Below are 19760 nucleotides of genomic sequence, written 5' to 3'. Positions count from 1 at the left end.
TCTGTCCAAACCACCTGTGCTAGCCTAAAAGAGATGCATTGTGGGTAAATACTGTACTATGGATCCAATGCCATTTTTCAAGAGTCAGTGGATGGAAATGAAGTTATGAATGAAGAATCTCCAGAGATGTTGAGTAGACTAGCTGTTTTGGTTAGTGTGCATCCTTGGGGAACTAAAAAGACCCCATCAAGTCCTTTAAAGGGAAACTCTGGGGTCCATACTTCCTTTCAGTGCTTTCTGTCCAATCCACTTGTGCTAGCCTAAAAGAGATGCATTGTGGGTAAATACTGTACTATGGATCCAATGCCATTTTTCAAGAGTCAGTGGATGGAAATGAAGTTATGAATGAAGAATCTCCAGAGATGTTGAGTAGACTAGCTTTTTTGGTTAGTGTGCATCCTTGGGGAACTAAAAAGACCCCATCAAGTCCTTTAAAGGGAAACTCTGGGGTCCATACTTCCTGGTTGTTGCTAGATCAGATATGGTTGTGCCCGAAAGTTAAAGAAAAGGATTTATATTATCTTTTAAACTTCCCATTAATTGTATTTTATTAACGTCTACTCCCACCCCAACCATAAACCCAACGTCACAGTAATGTAAAAACAGCCATTGTACAGAGTATTATCTATTAAATTACCCAATAAATTGTATTTTTAATGTCTACCCATACCATAACTCTAAACCCAACCGTCACAGTACTGCAAAAATATTAATTATTGTTATACTGTGTCATAAAAAATGCTGCTATATTGATGTCGCACTTCCGGCAGACCGCGTATCCTATCTAGACTTTATCATTCTTCCTCTCAGTGCTTTCTGTCCAAACCACCTGTGCTAGCCTATAAGAGATGCATTGTGGGTAAATACTGTACCATGAATCTAATGCCATTTTCAAGAATCAGTAGATGGAAATGAAGTTATAAATTAAGAATCTGCTGAGTTTTAGAGTAAAATAACTAGCTGTTTTGGTTAGTGTGCATCCAACTGAGAAGACCCCATCAAGTCCATCAGCACTTACGGTCTACCGTGAAGGGGGACGAGAAAAAGAACCCAAACAATGGCCATGACCTTGTCTGTGGGTTGTCATAGGAACAGGGAACAGCCCACTGTTTGTGGGAGAGAGGGGGAAAACAGACACGCCAGCGAGCAGAACAGTTAACAGCCTTTTAAAGCAACAGGAGACGCATCTCCTACCACATTCAAATCGCATTCACTGCCAATATGTTGCCAGGAACACACTGAGTGTGTAATTACAGACATAGTGATTTTCTGACTTCCTGCAACATTTCCTGCAGCCAGCTTCTATCATTTATGCAGAAATACCTTTTATATAGTAGATACCAGATGACATTTTTAGTGAGCTTAAAGTTCTCAAGTAATCAAAACTACCCATATGATTTTGTTAGCTCACATTGCTAGTTTTGTGGTGAACAATTCATGTCAATAAGAAAAAAAGTGTGCCCTTCTAATCTTTAACTGAAATCTGAAAATGCACTTCCTTTTTGTTTTCAGTTGAATACTCAGGCTAACATATTTAACCACGCCCCCTCCAGCTGTCAGTTTTGACAACAAACAGAAATGTTGAGCATGAGGAGTCTATTAGGTTGTATCAACTCTCCCCAAACCCTGTTCCCACACTTTCTGAATAAAATGCCTACTTTACTACAACCAATCAGCTTGCCCAAGAATAAACAAGCCACGCCTACTGTTTGATTAATTTAATATTCTGTTTCTCTAGGAACTGTGTCACAATACAGAGAAAAATACAACACAATCTCACGGCAATTCGTAACTTTTTGATTTAGTGGCTAATTCGTACGAATTCGTACAATCTAATTTGTACAATTTAGTCCGATTTGCTCATCCCCCAATGACGGTTGGGTTTAGGGGTGGGGTTAGGTGCCACACCTCCTTTTTAATATCGTACAATTTCGTCCGACTGAACTTAGCCACTAAACTGACAAAATTTAAAATTCTTACGTTTTCTCGTGAGATCAGGCTAAAAAAATAACAGTCGCAGCTGCCGATTCATGAGGACTTTAAGGTGCTGATATTTGAAGGGATAGTTTGCCCAAGAATAAAAGTTCTGCCATCATTTGCTCACTCTTGACTTGTCAAACCTATTTGAGATTGTTATGTTTACAACAAAACAAAATATTTTGAATACTGTAGGAAACTTGTAATTACTGGCTTCCATATTATTATTTTTTTTCTTTATATGGAAGTCAATGGTTACAGTTTTCCAGACTTCTTCAAAATATCTTCTTTTGGGCTCAACAGAAGAAAGAAACTCAAAGAGGTTTGGAACAAGTCTGGGTTAGTAAATGATGACAGAATCTAAATTTCTGAGTAAACTATCCAATAATACACAACTAGGACTATGTGATATAGGTAAAAAATGGACACCAAAAATAATCTGATTTAATTATTTAAAATCAACAACAAATGAATGCATAAACATACAGTTTTTTGTCTATGCTTACTAGTAACTTGAATATACATTAAACCAAGCTCAACAAACCCTTTAATGATAATAAATGTAATAATTTAATATATATATATATATATATATATATATATATATATATATATATATATATATATATATATATATATATATATATATATATATATATATATATATATATATATATATATATATATATATATATATATATAAATTCCCTTTATTTGCAGCGCTTGTCACGTAATCCTTCAGAAATCAATCTAATCATTCAATTTAAATGTTATCACTCGATTGAAATTGAATGGGCGTTATCAGTGGTTATCAGCTGATAGGTCAGTAGGGGCCTTCTGCAACTACTATTAGGCTCAGAAGGCTGTGTTCATCCATCCACATAGTTAATCAGCAATAAAAGTTAGAAGTTAATGAGGATTATTTATATTATTTATTAAATTTCCCATTAATTGTATTTTATTATCATCTACCCCTACCCCAACCCTAAACCCAATCGTCATAGTTATGTAAAAACAGATCTGGATCTGGAGTCTTCTCTATTAGTATAGCTGATTAACCATGTGGATGGATGATAACAGCCTTCTGAACCTACCAGTAGTTGCAGAAGGCCCCTACTGGCCCACATCTATGAGCTGATAACCCCTCATAATGCCCATTCAATCGAGTGATAACATTCGGATTGGCTGATCTAATTTGGTGCAAAAGAAACAATTCTGATTCATTTAAGCAATTAATTTACAATCGATAAATTAAACATGTTGCAATTCACATTTTCATTACAATTCCTTTTTTATTCTGTTTCTATTTCTATTCTGTCATATTAGACTGTTTATTCTGCTCACTCAAGTTCATCACAATACACACATCACTCCAACCACACATAAACAAACCTGTCTCATCAATAACAAGTCACAGAACAATGAAGCTGAGGATGAAGCCTTAATCGCTTATGCTTCATAATGAGCTTAGGTGATTATAAGAGAGTTATGGCTCTTGTCACGGAAGTCGGTCAATGTTTATCTGCAGGTTTAGTGAAGGCTGTTTTGATTAATGTTAACACACATCCACCTTTTAATAAAACTGTAGTGAATCGTGTATCGATACTGGCAAGAAGTCACAGTAAAGAAGGGAGGTGCAGAGTTGCCTCATTGATATGTATCATCAATGTATAATGACACAGAGGTAAGGAAAGGTTACGGCCTTCTGAGTGTGTGTTTATGCATGTATGAGAGTCTTTGTGCTCGAATGAACCAATCAGTATACTGTGTATGTCTGGTAGTGCACGTGCGTCATTACCAGCACCTTAGCTTACGTAAGGTCTTGGTCTTTGTAAATAAGTCAAACCGCATACTAACACTGCGTTCTAACCACATGTGAGGTGATACTGCTATGAACAATATTTTTTTGTTGGCCTAACTAGCCATGGGGTGACATGTTTCTAATTTGGTGACATCGCAGGTGAAACAAAAGCATAAACTGCTATAACAATAATAACCTCAGTTACAGCATGAAAAATAAGCATTAAGTTTAAACACGTCACCATTTTTCTCAGAAAACATATTTCTAAAGGTGCTGTTGCCTTGAAATTTTCACCGGATGTTGGTAACAACCAAAGACATCTATATTTGCAAAGAAAACAAAGCTAATTAGTTTACAAATTAAGTTATGCATAAAATGAAATGACACAGGGAAAAAGTATTGAACACATGAAGAATGGGAGATGTAGAAAGGCAGTGAAGGCCCAGACAGCAGCTGAAATCTCTCAGTATTCTTCAGCAACCCTCTGACCTTTGTCATTGTAAATGAATATTAGATGCTTCAATCAGACATCTACATTAGCAGGATGATGAAAATGAAACCAGGGTGGACATTTCAGCAAGACAATGATCAAAAACACTGCCAATGAAACTCTCAAATGCTTTAGGGGAAAGAAAATCAAGCTGTAGAATGGCCCAGCCAATCACCTGACTTGAATCCAATATAAAGTCAAATTAAAGATCAGATTTCATAGATGAGACCCACAGAACCAACATGTCCATTTTGTTTAGAGATGTGGTGAAGAATTGTGTGAGAAATCGAATTTGAGATCTCCAAAGTTCATCTCTATTCTCTCTTGAATTGATTCTGAGCTTAGTTTTGAACAACAGATGGCGTTTAGGCTATTTTAAAATATAAATTCAAATGATACATATAGTTCAAATTACATTCAAAACAATAGAGCGATTGTGTGTTCGGCTGAATCATGTAAGCCAGCTTTTATATCATGATGTTAATGCAAACACAGAATACTCTTGTGATTCGTTTAAACCTTTCCTAACTTTTAATAAACTTTTCAAGAGGTATTTGTAAGCAACTGGAAACACGTCTGCTGTTAAAAACTAAGCTCAGAATCTATTCAAGAGAGAATAAAGATGCTAAATTGATATCTCGAATATTTTTTTTTATACCAGCTCTAATTTTGTTGGTAGCTGCAATACAATATTCTACACTTCCTAACTGCTGTGGCATTAAATCATTTCAGTCAAGTAGCATCTCATGCAATCTTGTGTCGTGGCTGTAAGAACACAATGTAATGTAATAATGTAACTATGGAGAGGTAAATGAATAGTGATTTGTCCCAATCTTTTGTTGAGTCAAAATAAAGAATTGATCAATTCTATGAAAATATCAAACTTGCCATTAAAAAAAAGTCACCAAAACTTAACTGTAGGCTTGTAATTTACAGTACTGTAAAAATACTCAAAAATGTCTCTGTCAATGTTTTAGAACATTTTTACTTGATTTACCAAAGTCACACAAGTTACAATGTCACATCTGTCACAAGCGTAGCGAGATGTTACATCCCAAACAAAGCTTGATGCAAAAATGTTAAATAAAACTAAATAAATAATAGTTCTATAAATAGCCAACTCTTCCTCATCCATAGCATACTGTATGTTTATTTCACTTATTTTAAAGGTGCAGCAGGTGATGAAACATTTTTTGTAGTGCTGGTTGAAAGTCTCTTCACATTCCAATAGTAATGATTAAAGTAAATGATCTAAATGTATTTACATGTATTTTTATATTCTCGGTAAGGCATAAGACTAAGAAATGTTCATCCAATTAAGAAGTCAAGCCAACATTTGGCATAATTCTCATAAGTAGCCCAAACTGTCTGTGAGCAAATGAAGATTTGTACATCTGAGCATCTCTCCTCATGCAGACCCGCCATTTGCGTGTGTACACAAGACAATCAAAGCGGTAAAATCAAATGCTGAATTAAAACTTTTTAAAATGCTGAATCAATATTGGAGTCACTTTTGCATGCTGGAGGAAGGACGACACCATGGCTGAAGTATTTCTTTTAGACAGGTAATGTTCTGTTTTAAAAGTATTTTAGTCACGCAGAACTGATGCAGATTGTGTTGTTTTATGAATGAGTTATATGCATGGAAGCAAAGTCCCTTTAAGGCAAGTCATTTCACTAGGCGGCCATCTTTGAAATGTCTTTCGGGCAGTATGCTCGGGCATTCTGTCAGAATGGGGAAACATTAAATTCTCAAAAACTGCTTGCCAAGCTTACGATTACATTACATATTATGAATAATCAATAAAATTAAACAACTGTGTCTTTAGTTTCATTTCTAAATGTTTGTATCACACAAAACAATGCAGAAACTCACGTCTGGTCCGAGCCCCTCCCTCAGAGAGTTGTCATTCTATAGCGATCGCTGATTGGCTCCTGTACTAGAAGGCGGGCTTTATTCGCCATCATGACAGTTACACTTTTCCCCATTCAAAAGTATATGAGTGACATGTCTTGTGTATTCTATAGTCTTTGACGGAAGTGTTGTTCAGCCACTGAAATCGGTGAAAGACCGATGTGACTATTTTTAGTTTCATAAGGGAAACATAGCCTGCTTCACTGAGGTGAAGTTGTTTTTATTCATATCAGTTCATTTTTGAACAACGACAACCTGTGACGCGCTCTCTATATTGTTTATCATGCTACTCTGAATATTCGGTCTGAAATAGCATGTAAGTATGACTTGGAAATAAGTGTAATTGACATTGCGACATTAATTCGAGCTCTTCGGATTCCTAATGATATAATCCAATGAGCATACAATAGCTATTGAATCATGTGAGGATAAGTGATGCACCAATCAGATTTAGCAATGAAGGACAGGTTGGCACTGATGCTACGCCAATGTTGGCATGATCCTGCAGCCGTCAGGTGGTTGGAAGCCCTGAAGAGCAGGTGGCTGCTGTCTAAGCCACCCAAAGTCCCTGACGGTGAGCTCATCCTCTTAAGGTTTACCCCTCCATGAGTGTCTGCCATCAGGGAGAGAAAACACCACAGACACCACTAATAAAAAACACGCCTTAGTCTACTCGCAGATAGTGCTGCCATATGGCGCGTTGGGTAAAACAGATAAGAAGGGCGCTTACTTTGGTTTGTCAGCGAATCTGAATAATTGCTTACTGGCTTAGACCGGCATGAACTAGCCTAGATGCTCACCAGCAGACATGTGTGCGTGTTTTTGATTGTTTTTCTATAGTTGGTATTGGCAGTCTTGTTCTGTCTTCCTCTATTCATGGGGATGAATGCACAAACATAATACACAGCATCAAAACCATTCTATGCATTCTACTAATCCCATCAGCCCTTGTATAACCAGTTTGCATTGTTAAGCCCAAGCGCGTGAAGGTAAACATGACCACCTCAGATGACTGTCCGTGGGGCTAAAGTCAATGTTAGCCATTCAACAATATACAGTATCTACCTGAAAACCAGTAACTAGTTAGAAGTTAGCAGGTTAGCATCTAGCATATGCCAACAAATGGCTAACATTTTACACTGCAGATGAAATGCATAACGTGTTTTGAAGACGATCTTCTGATGCATTGTAAGAAGCACCAAAAATGGTGAAGAATTCAGGCAAACTTTTGTTATGGAAAATAATGAATAACACAGTTGAAGTCAAAATTATTAGTCCAATATTAGTCCAAACAAAATTTGTTTTCAGGTTTTTTTTTCTCCAAATGACGTTTCCAAACAGATCAAGGAAATTTTCACATTATTTCCTATTATATATTTTTTCTTCTGAGGGAAGTCCTAATTATTTTATTTTGGCTGAAATAAAAGTAGTTTTTATTTTTTGTTAAACAATTTTAAGCTCAAAATTATTAGAGCATATATATATATATATATATATATATATATATATATATATATATATATATATATATATATATATATAATTCTATAATTCTGACTTCAACTATATATATATATATATATATATATATATATATATATATATATATATATAGTTGAAGTCTGAATTATTACGCCCCCCTGAATTATTAGCCCCATGAATAGTTTTCTGTGAGAACATTTTTTCAACACATTTCTAACCATAATAGTTTAAAAGAATTAAAAGTTTACAGGAGGGCTAATAATTTTAAGTTTAACTGTATGTACCAAACATATCAACCCAGCCTCATTCTCATTCAAAACGTACCCCTACATACATTTCAGGAGCGTGCCAAATACATCTCAGGAGGTACCTTTTTTGCAGTTTTGTTTTCACGAATCCACCTGTATGTGTACCGCTGTACTTCGCTCGCGAGTGTCATTCACGCCTGCTGTTCTCATGTAAATCCACCAGAGGCCACTGTCGACCGACTGACTGACGAACCGATCCCCCACCCACCCCCTTCCCTAAACCCAACCGATAGTGTTTTAAAAAGCACTGATTGACCAGCACCCACCCACTTCCCTAAACCCATCTGACATTGTTTTGAAAAGCAATCCAGAAAAAGAAAATCCCCCTGAGTTTTACCATGTTTTCAGATTTTACCACATTCTCACCCTGTTATTCACTTGTTTATTTTATGTTTTGGCTTTTGTTTTTGTCTTACCTGCTATCTAGAACCGTTCTTTACTGTACTCGAACTGGTCCGCCAGAGTACACTGCGAGCCACTGGACAAACTGGTAACAGTGGAAAAGCTGTTCATACACAGGTAAGCGTTCAGCTGGTAAGCGCGAAAAGGAGCGGTGTCATACCGCCTAGTAGCGTTTGTTTTAGAGACCTCTGGCTACATAATGGCTACACAATTTGCGATCTCCAGAAATGTATATGGGGTTACATTTTCAGAATGAGCTTATGTTGAAACATATCCGAACCAATTTGTTAAATCTATAAAGACATTTTAACATCCTAATTGCCATAATTTTATGTGCTGTATATTGATATGCTTATTATTACAGTAACATGTTTCAGTGCACAAATCTCTCTTATAATTAGTGTAAAGTTCTGCTGCTTCATTCCAGTTACATGGATCATTTTGTTCATTATTATAGACATTTCCTAAGTAGCACTTTGATATTGTTCTCTATTATAAATGTAAATCAATCAAATGTCAACTTGTACCACATCTACCATCAAAAAGAGTTAAAACTGCAACAATTTAAAAAATCAAACAAACATCTAACATAAATATGTTCAAATAGTTATAATGTTCACCTGCACATGCAAGTCACAGGTAAATTAAATTATGTGTAGTGAGGTCTCATGGCACTGGCTAATTGTTGTTGTGACTCAAACCCTTGAGAGAGAACATCTGACCACACACACTAATGCCAATGAGAGCTCTGGGGACACTTAAACTAGCCTGTTGTTAATGCCGTCACACTGTTTTCCAACCAATTTTGGAACAAAAAGACTTGGAAAAAAAGACAAAAATTACACAATGGACAATGCCATCTTAATCTAGCCCTAATTTTCTATATTTTTCAATTGCACACAGTACTAATAAGAGTATACTAGCATGCACTAGTCTTTAGTATTTTGACTAACAACATAAAATCGGGTCCACATCACACATTATTGTAGCCAAGATCTGACCACATAGACAGAAAGAGACTGTTTGACCTACAAAACATGCTTTCCTGTTGATAGCATTTTTCTCTGAATAATCTGAGCGCTGGACTCATTAAATATTGCTTTTTTCCAGAAGCTGAATAAACAGCCTGAGTCACCTGTTTAGCTCTTATACTGAAAACAACAGAGATGCACCAATTAACACAAACAGATCATGAAGCAAATACAGTCTGCATACTCAAACGGTACTCAATGAAGAATCACTGGACACACAATTACACATATATAGCACTAGGGTCACTGTTAATTACCCTGTCAGAAATTTGAGGCAGTAATCCACATTGTGTTCATGCATGCATAGTAACATGCAGATATCTTCAGTTGCAAACACCCAAGCGCAGGTTTGTTTTTGTGAACTGTGGGGACGTTCTATAGGTTTCCATTGTTTTTATACTGTACAAACTGTATTTACTATTGGCCTATCCCAACCTTTTAACCATAACCCTTACATGAAACTTTGTGCAATTTTACTTAATGAAAATAATAATAACAATAATATTTCCGTATGATTTACAAGTCTTTTAAAAAATGGGCACATCATCAAAGTCACATCATGAGTCACCATCGCATTGTAATACATGTGTCATGCCAATGTCATACACATTTGCATCCCGGTATGTCACAAAAACACACAGACACACATGTTGGTATTGGTGTTTACAGGGCCTCTCTATTGGCGTAATGCATTTTATACAGTAAAAAAGTCATTATACGGCTCTACCCCTAAACCCAAACCTCACTTAAAACCTGTGGCAAAATTGTAATATAAAAAAAAAAGTGTTAAGTATAATTTTTTAACCATTTTGAGATACAAAAACATCCAGCATGTTCTCGTAAACCACAGTAAGAGTACAATTAGGTCATACCCATGACATTATACAAAAAAAACTGTCCCTGTAAACCACCAACACAGGCACACACACACACAAACTGATAGATCTGTCTCCTCTGACCTGGTCATCCACTTTGTGGGCTATAATAGTGGCTCCTTCCTCCAGTTCAGCATCACTCAATGGCCGAATCCTCAGGGCCACCTGGAAAACAAGAAAAGAGGAAATGCATTATCCTCAGAAAGCATTTGAACCCAAAAGCTACACCTGTATGAATGTCATGGCATTAGAGTCCTGTCCACGCAAATGTGGGTATTTTTAAAACCTCAGTTTCTCCTACATGGTTTGGTTGTTCATCCGCACAAAAAAATGCAGTATCGTGAGTTTATATCTTGCAATTCTGACTAACCACACAATTTCAAGTATACATCGCACAATTCTGAGACAAAAAGTCAGATTTAGGCTGCGCGATATTGGAAAAAACTGATATTGCATTATTTAGCTTGCCTGCGATATATACTGCGGTATGAATATAATTTCACAAGATCACTCATAACTCTATTTGGAAAGAATTTATATTTTTACATTGAGAAAATCTTTATCAATTGAGCAAATACAAACAAATTTGATGGTTTTCTGTGGAATCTAACAGTGTTGAGGTACAGAAATTCAATAATAATCATAATAGATAAAATAACACTCTACAGTGCAGGGGTTCTCCATCTCAGTCCTGGACGGCCAGTGTCCTGCAAGGTTAGTTCCAATTCCTATCAGACACACCTGGGCTAGCTAATCAAGCTCTTATGCTGCGGTCACACTAGAGTTTGTGCGTGCGAAATTCTGTTGTACGGTGCTGCAACAAGGAGCATGATTAAACAAGATGATTATACATTTAAAAAAAGCCAGCGATTGGTCCATATTTTAAATATATGCCCAAAGAGGTCATGTTTTGATCTTTGATTTGTCTTACGTAATTACGTGATGCAATTTTGCTGGTCAGAGTTCACCAAGCTTGAACTTTCCAATGCAGTGACCTGCCAAACTTGTCACATGAGCTTGCGTTTTCGGTTTGTTGCATTCAAGTGTGTATGAATGGAAGTCTATGGGGCGAAAAGTGCAGTGTGACCGCAGCTTTACTAGACTTTCTAGAAACATCCTTGCAGGAGTGTTGAGGCAAGTTGGAGCTAAAATCTGCAGGACACCAGACCTCCAGGACCGATTTTGAGAACTCCTGCAATACTTTATAGTCTTCATTGTATAAATAATTAAACACTATTATTTTTGGTTTATATAACTTTATAAACTCTTGGTTTAAGTTTGCTTAAATCTTTAAAAGCCACAGGTCTTAAAAACATCCAAATGAAAATCTTTTATTCTATTTTAGTGTTAAACTTTGCGATGACCCCACAAATAACTATTGTAGATTCACACATTGCAATATCGATGCTGAAACAATATATTGCGCAGCCCTATCACACAATACTGAGATAAAAAGTTATAATAACCTTTATTTTTAGTAGTATACAGTGGTTTCCATAACACCGCAAAATATCAAAAAAATGTAAAAACAACCCTTCAAAATATATTCCTCAAAAAACATTCCAAATATACAAAAGTTGCATCAATAAGCACAAAAACATACACATCTATCAAGCCATTCATACACAACCTGCATCCATGCCCATGACCAAGATGGCTGAAAAACACAGTTCTCTTATGAAGTTGTATTTTAAGTGCATTCCTGTTTATCTACTTGTGTCTGAATCAGCTGGCCTGCAGGATAATGAAGTTTTGTGCATGAAACTGATGTATTCTGTAACAAAATCAACACTGAAGGACCTCAGTGCAGCAATGCAGCAATGCCGCTCTGCAACGCACACCAGCAAGTTAATTATTCAGTATGAATATTATAGCTGGAGGCAATTGCTGCTTGTAGAGTGAAAAATAAAATGCAGTCTAGTATTTAATAGAATGCAGCAAATCCAGTTATCTTGCTCACACGCAATACCTGCATGAAGACATACAGTAGCACAAACTTCTTCAGCTAAATTTAGATTTACGGATCAATAATTGTTTTTATTGATTACTCCTGTTATAACGGGAACTGACCTAGAAAAGGCGTCTCATTGGCCCACATTTACAGCTGGAATGATGTAATGCAAGTGGAAAGAGAGAAAGGGAATTTAAACTGGCTCTGTGAATAATTGAGACGGGGGCAAAAGATCAATAGAAAACAGGTATTGGGCTCACAAAGAATCTAAATATAACAAGAGAAGACTGGCAGACTGAAATCTGTACTGGGGTTTTAAGTAGACAGGCTGTCAGGGAAGAAAATCTGGATTTTGTTCACGTCTAAAGTCACTTGTTTGTGTCTTATTATACATTCGTGTACATTAGATAATAAATTGAGCTATTTTATGTAGACAGAAAGTATATTAGATGTAAGTAATGTAGTTATAAAGCAACGTTTAGGAAAATAAAATGCCAAAATATTGTTGTCTGATACTTACAATGTGTGTTTTAAAATGTCATCGAATGATTCGTATTATAAATATGTCAGAGAATAATTTTTATACATAAATGCTAAATAAATATTGTTACGGTAAATTAAATCATAGTGTGTACCTCTGTAAATAATGCCATTTTTTTTTAGCTTGGAAGAAAATATTCTCTTATATTCCAGACACTAGGTCAAATCGTACAAAAGACAGACAAAACAATAAAAAAACAACACAACACACATTAAAAAAGCCAGTTATGCCAACATTTCATCAAAGGTGACTGATAACTAGGCCCACACAGATTTCTGCTGATTTTTAGCCCATCATTGAGTCTATTTATTTACTTGTTTAAATGAGTTAAACTTTTTATTTATTCAGTTTTTTCATTAATAATAGTAATATTATTGACTAATATTAAAATGTTCATATGATTTATTTACAATTCAGTTTGTAAAGTAGTATTTTCTGTCTTTTAGTAGAGATATTATATAAGAGACTTGCTTTGTTTACCAAATAAGTGGATCTAATTGGATTTGCATTGTAAACACTAATTAAAAGTTAAAAATGTTTTATTTTTTATTCCATATTTTATTTTTTTAGTTATGATATTCCCAAAATCATTCCGCATAAATCGAAATAGCAAAAAATGTCTGCAGATTCTGTTTGGCCCAACTGATAACGCACATAGGTAAGCACAGGGTTTATCAACAACATTAAAATGCTATTATGAGAATTCTCCAATTGACAGATAAACTTATAGATCAAATTTCTCATCAAAGCAAAACATGATCATACAGAATAAATATTCGTTTTTTAACAAGAATCCTCATACAATCATTGTATGCAACCTGCAGCTTATGGAGACTTTCTTTTTTTAAATTATACCACAGACTAGGCATAGGACGATAACCGTTTTCAAGGTAAATCATGGTTTGGAAAAGTCAAGGTTTTAAAACCGCCCAAATTTTCTGTAATACCATAAGGTACGTGATTTACAACAATATCATTTAAAGTATATTTAAATTGTAACGAAATCTGTTTTTAAAACAAATGAAGACTGCAGAAATTATTCATTTCAATTATTCAGCCTGACATGTTTACTGTTCCAAAATATTTTAAATCTTTCAAAAAATAAAATATATTGTTTTCAAAGGGGGGAAATGTGTTGTATTTTACCCAGGCATTTAAAAAGAATATCTTTTAGAGCAGTTATCACAATACCATTAGACCATAATATTTTTATTCAAGGTTATCATACCATCAGAATCTTTATACCGGCCAATGCCTACCACAGAGGAGCTGTGTGTAAACAGGCCCGTAGTCAGGGTGGGTTCGGGTGGTTAGGAAGACCCACCCCTCACCGATAAAGGTCCAGAATTTGCCCCATACATGAGCTCATTTGTCCTATTTTGACTGCTGTGCCATCATAAATTGTGAAAATATGAGTTCAACATCCATTTGTGCAAGAAAACCTACAATCTGATCTTTTATTCTAAATCTTGGACCTATTCCTGAAACAAAAAAAGACCAATAAAAGGTGTGAAGCATCAAAATTAGCCCAAATATTGAAATTGATTTGAATACTATTTTGGCTATGGTTGTTATTCATTAATTTTCAAATGTACTTTTTTTACAAGAGAGGGTAGAAAAATGGTGGAAAAATCGTGAAGCTCTACAATTTTATTAGTGTTGTTTTTTAATTACTTTTTTATTATTCAAATGGCTAAATTGTGACTGAGGAAAGTTGAATGTGCTGACCAGTTTGTTATTTGACTAATAAATGACACAGTAGGCCACAGTTTTTAAATTAAAACTTTAACAGATTCTTATTTATTGTTCTAATGATATATGATGTGATCAATTTGTATTTATAAAAAAAGTATTTCTTTTCACATTTCTTTATTTTAAATCTTTAGGAAATATTTTGGTATATCAAAAAGTGTGGTTATGATGACCATCCGACAAGCTAATCCAGCTAAAAATAGTGCTTAAAATGTCATTAAAATGCAGCATTTAAATCTAATAATTGAATAGAAAATGAGTTGAATAACTGAGAAAAAGGTCCACTTTTTGAGAAAAAAAAACACCCTTTGACCAGGCTGGCTGAGGGCCTGATAAAGAACTACAATAAGTTCTGAAGAGGTCTACCTTAACCTGCTCCGAACACAAATAAATCTTTCTCACTAGCATATCTGCTTGAGCATATAACTTTCGACGCTCCCTGTACATTTCATTATCATCACTCATATCTTCAGTAATGTATACTAATAACTAATGTAAACATTAAGAACATTAAGATCAGTGTCACTGTATCAAGACAGTCTTTATACTATCTTGCTCACTAGATAATTTTAATAGTCATGCAATAAATGTGTAATAATGATATAAAGGTGCAATCAATTAATGTATTAATTAAATGAATTAATAGAGTCTCTCAATGTAAGCTCATAAAAGATGCATAATAATTGCAAAAGCCAACATCAAACTGCTGCTTTAAATAATTAACATGGAACATGTACTTCAAGTCAACTTTACCACAATAGTTTCTGGTCATACAGTAAAAATGTACTGTATTTACAATTACTTACTGCTAAAATCTAAAAATCTGTAAAGAGCACATGAAATATGATATTTCAACCATATTGAGGGTGTAAAGAAAAACAAAGGTCCCAACATGTTTCCTGTTTTACATTTTTAATTTCTATAGCTTCCGAGAATCCAAAAAGAGCCACATATAAATAGGTTATGAGAGCTGTTTTAACATTAAGTTATGATTGAATTGCCTCTTGTTTCAGTTATGAAATAGTTTGATAATATGCAGGGCCAATGACATGACCACATTGAAATGGTTACACATGTGCTATTCAAACCTATAACATAAGTGCATCAGAATGCAGAGAACTTGCTCTATCTATAATAATATGTACAGTAGCTATTATTATTAGCCTACTGGTAGCACACACGCTAATATACAGTAAAAGCTGTATAACTGATCCACAATAATATGTAAATACAGACTCTCTCTCTTTATAAAGGGTTTTTTATTTGCATTTGCATATATTTGTCTGAACGCAGTCTACAGCACACACAAGTTGAGGTAAATAACAAGTCAGTAGACTTACTGTCAGCTGCTGGTCCTTTGACTCTCCAGTGTCCTTCATCGTAATGTTTTGCGGGACGATTAATAGTAAACTAAAAGGTGAGCATCACGTGAAGAGGCTAAAAAACAACGGACGCGCGCGCTCATGATTCGTCAAACACTTCACCTGCTCTTCTGTCTGTCAGTCACAGATTATAAAGACACTGAGCGATCAAACAGCGGCTATTAAACGGCCGTGGAGTCCGTCAGGTCCATGTCTGAGCTGGACGCGTGTCTCTCCACCCACAGTAAACCCGTGTGTGTGTGTGTGTGTTGTGTTTGTGATGCCCCTAGAGATGAGCAGTAGTGCAGTGCGTCATTCACCGCGGCTGATGCTACGCTCAGGTGGGCAGAAATCAGCAGACTGTGAGGCCGCGGCGTAACCTGCTGGTCAGACACAGTACTGCCGTTTTATCAATTCGCGTGAGAGTTTTTTACTAACATTTCATTATGATTTTTATTAATACTAAGATTAATCATCGTGGGAGTTATATACATTGAAATTAAATAATAATAGTAACAATAATAATAATAATAATAAAATTATAATAATAGTAACAATAATAATAATAATAATAATAGTAATAATAATAATAATAATAATAATAATAATGTCTTATTAATAACAAGTCAGTAGACTTACTGTCAGCTTAAAAATCAAGAATAAAAAGCGCATGAAGGATTAAATATTTTAAATCATGATGATAATAACATAAATAATTATGAAAGATTAAATATTCTGACATTTATGTTGAATAAAACAATTAATTAAATAAAAAACGTATTATTTCATAATTGTACATTTTGCAGTCCCATTATTGACCCATTCACATAATTGAAAGTAATTCTTAATAAATCTAAAACAACACCTGTAGAATGATATAAGAATCAAAGTCAAACAAATTAGATTAAATAATTAGAAAAATAATTAAATAACACTGAATGAAAACAGTTGTCAGAAAGCACATTTCAAACCTTTTATTAATATTTTATTACAAAACATATGCTTCTAACAGTACAACAAATCCAACTCAGAAAACAACAGAGTTGGACTAATAACAATGATCATCCACAATTTCAATGAAAATGCAACAATATATGAAGAACAGGAACTTTGTTGTCAATTATTAATTTTCATAAATCATCTTTTGTGCAAACCCAGCAGGCACACAACATCATAAGACGTTAATATTAGGTTAGATTTAGGTTGTGACGTCAGGTGACCAAAATTCTATGTCTAGCCAGCGTCTAAGGACAACGTTATTTTGATGTTCAATAACAACATCAAATTACGTTTATATTTATGGAGTCAATCTAAGGCCATATATACTTTCAAAATAAAAAATAAAGTTTTGCACACAAAAAATAAAGTATTGAGCAAAAAATAAATAACAATGCAAATTTCCAAAAATCACAATCCGAAAATTTATTTTTGAGATAATTTTGCAAACAAAAATAAAGAACTGCAAAGGGAAAATTAAGTTTTGAGAAATAAAAATGAAATTTTCAAACAAAAAAAAAAGAAATAAAAATCAAGCAGTGCAAAAAAACTTTTATATTTGCAATAAAAAAACTTTATATATTTGCAAAAAAAAAAAATGTTTCTAGCATTGCCTTTACAAAACCGTCCAGTCAATTGCAATTCCCCGACCTACTGGGCTGTAAAGACTGATTTATACTTCTGTGTCAAGAGCAGGCCTATGCTCCGGCACAGCCTGCGCATGGTCACATATAGCCCTCGTCGTGGCCGACACTGCCGCGCACCTCTCCAAGAATGTAACTACTTGTCGCAATGATGCATAGTGCAAGGTCTGTGATTGGTCGGCTTGGTATCGCTGACGAGTGTGGGTGGGACCGAGAGCCACGTGAACGTGTTGGAGTGAGTGTTTACAAGTGTCGAGTCCCATGAAGGAGCTCCAATTGGAAAGTTTTGTTTTGTGTTTACCTTATGATAAAAGTTGTTGCACGTCCGCCAGTCCCCACCTCAAAATGAGCGAGTTTGAGCCACTTGTACATTAGGGCAGTGTTCAGAAAAAAACAACGCCAGCTAAGAAACTCAACACAGAGGAACATAAAAACCAACTGCCATCTAGTGTTTCGGAAGTGTTACTGCAGAGCAACACAAACAGTGCGCAGAAGTATAAATGCACGACAACGCGCAAGGCATGCAGCGTGGGTCATGGCGATCACTCAATGCAGAAGTTTAAACCAGGCTTTAGGCCACCTCGGTGATACTGTGTCTCCAGATGATGACATCATTTAAATGGAGGCAGCCCAAGTTCCCTTGACTCCATGCGCTTGTCAAATCAGAGCCACAAAGTGAAATGTGCAGAAGTGCAAAGTGAAAACAGCATCGCAAACTCACGGTTGACTAAAAAGCAAATCAAAATGAGCGTTGCAATTGACTGGACGGGTTTTGTAAAGGCAATGCTATAAAAATGTTTTGCAAATATACACAGTTGAAGTCAGAATTATTAGCCCCCCCTGAATTATTAGCCCCCCTGTTTATTATTTTCCCAGTTTCAGTTTAACGAAGAGAAGATTTTTTTATTTATTTTATTCTAAACATAATAACTCATCTCTAATAACTGATTTCTTTTATCTTTGCCATGATGACAGTAAATAATATTTTACTATATATTTTTCAAGACACTTCTATACAGCTTAAAGTGACATTTAATAGGTTAACTAGGCAGATTAGGGTAATTATGCAAGTTATTGTATAACGATGGTTTGTTCTGTAGACTAAATATAAAAATAAATCTAAAATAAAAAAATATTGCTTAAGGGGGGGTGACGCAGTGGCGCAGTAAGAAGGTCACTGGTTCGAGCCTCGGCTGTGTCAGCTGGTGTTTCTGTGTGGAGTTTGCATGTTCTCCCTGCACTCGCGTTTCCTCCGGGTGCTCCGGTTTCCCCCACAGTCCAAAGACATGCAGTTCAGGTGAATTGGGTAGGCTAAATTGTCCGTAGTGTATGAGTGTGAATGAGTGTGTATGGTTGTTTCCCAGACATGGGTTGCAGCTGGAAGGGCATCCGCTGCGCAAAACAAATGCTGGAAAAGTTGGCGGTTCATTCCGCTGTGGCGACCCTAGATTAATAAAAGGACTAAGCCGAAAAGAAAATGAATGAATGAATGCTTAAGGGGGCTAATAATTTTGAAATTAAAATGGTTCATAAAAAAAATTAAACTGCTTTTATTCCAGCCGAAAAAAACAAATAAGACTTTCTCCAGAAGAAAAAATATTATCAGACATACTGTGGACATTTGGGAAATATTTAAAAAAGACTACTAATTACTAGGTGCTACTAATTTTGACTTCAACTGTATATATATATATATATATATTAATTGTAAATATTTTAGTTTTATTTATTTATTTATTTTTTTGCACTGCTTGATTTTTATTTGCAGTTGTTTTTTTGTTTGCAAATTTTATTTTTATTTTTCAAAACTTAATTTTCCCTTTGCAGTCCTTTATTTTTGTTAGCAAATGAAATTCTTAAATTGTGATTTTTGGAAATTTGCATTTAATTATTTATTTTTTTTGCTCAGTACTTTATTTTTTGGTTTGCAAAACTTCCTTTTATTTTGCAAGTATATATGGCCCTAGATTAACTCCATAGATATTTGGTTGATTTTAGGTTGTGTTGGAAAATGACCAAAATCCAACATCTGACAGATGTCATATGATAACATCCACACAACGTCAAGGTGTAACATGATTAGACATTGAGGTTTGGTTGATTTTAGGTTGGACGTTGGACACTGATGGCGGGTTCTGACATGAACCTGATTGTCATTTCCAAATAAAATCCAACCTCCCCATGACGTTCGGGTACAAAGTCAATATGACGTCATGTTGACATCCAGTGCCTGC

General features: G+C 35.1%; 1 protein-coding gene across 1 annotated transcript in view; it reads right to left on the bottom strand.

The window, feature by feature from the left end:
- Positions 1-16130, bottom strand: part of kif19 (kinesin family member 19) — a 79299-nt gene extending 63169 nt beyond the window's left edge. The window contains exons 1-2 of the mRNA XM_056470047.1: positions 15866-16130; positions 10366-10446 (exon numbers count right to left, since the gene is read on the bottom strand). Coding sequence (XP_056326022.1) covers positions 10366-10446; positions 15866-15904 — 120 coding nt within the window. The 5' untranslated portion in view covers positions 15905-16130. The remainder of the gene's footprint in view (positions 1-10365; positions 10447-15865) is intronic.
- Between the last annotated feature and the right edge of the window lie 3630 nt (positions 16131-19760).

This window comes from Danio aesculapii, chromosome 12 (assembly GCF_903798145.1).
Source record: "Danio aesculapii chromosome 12, fDanAes4.1, whole genome shotgun sequence".
Taxonomy (NCBI): Eukaryota; Metazoa; Chordata; class Actinopteri; order Cypriniformes; family Danionidae; genus Danio; species Danio aesculapii.
The sequence above is the reverse complement of the archived record's forward strand: the minus strand, read 5'-3'. Positions and strand labels throughout refer to the sequence as shown.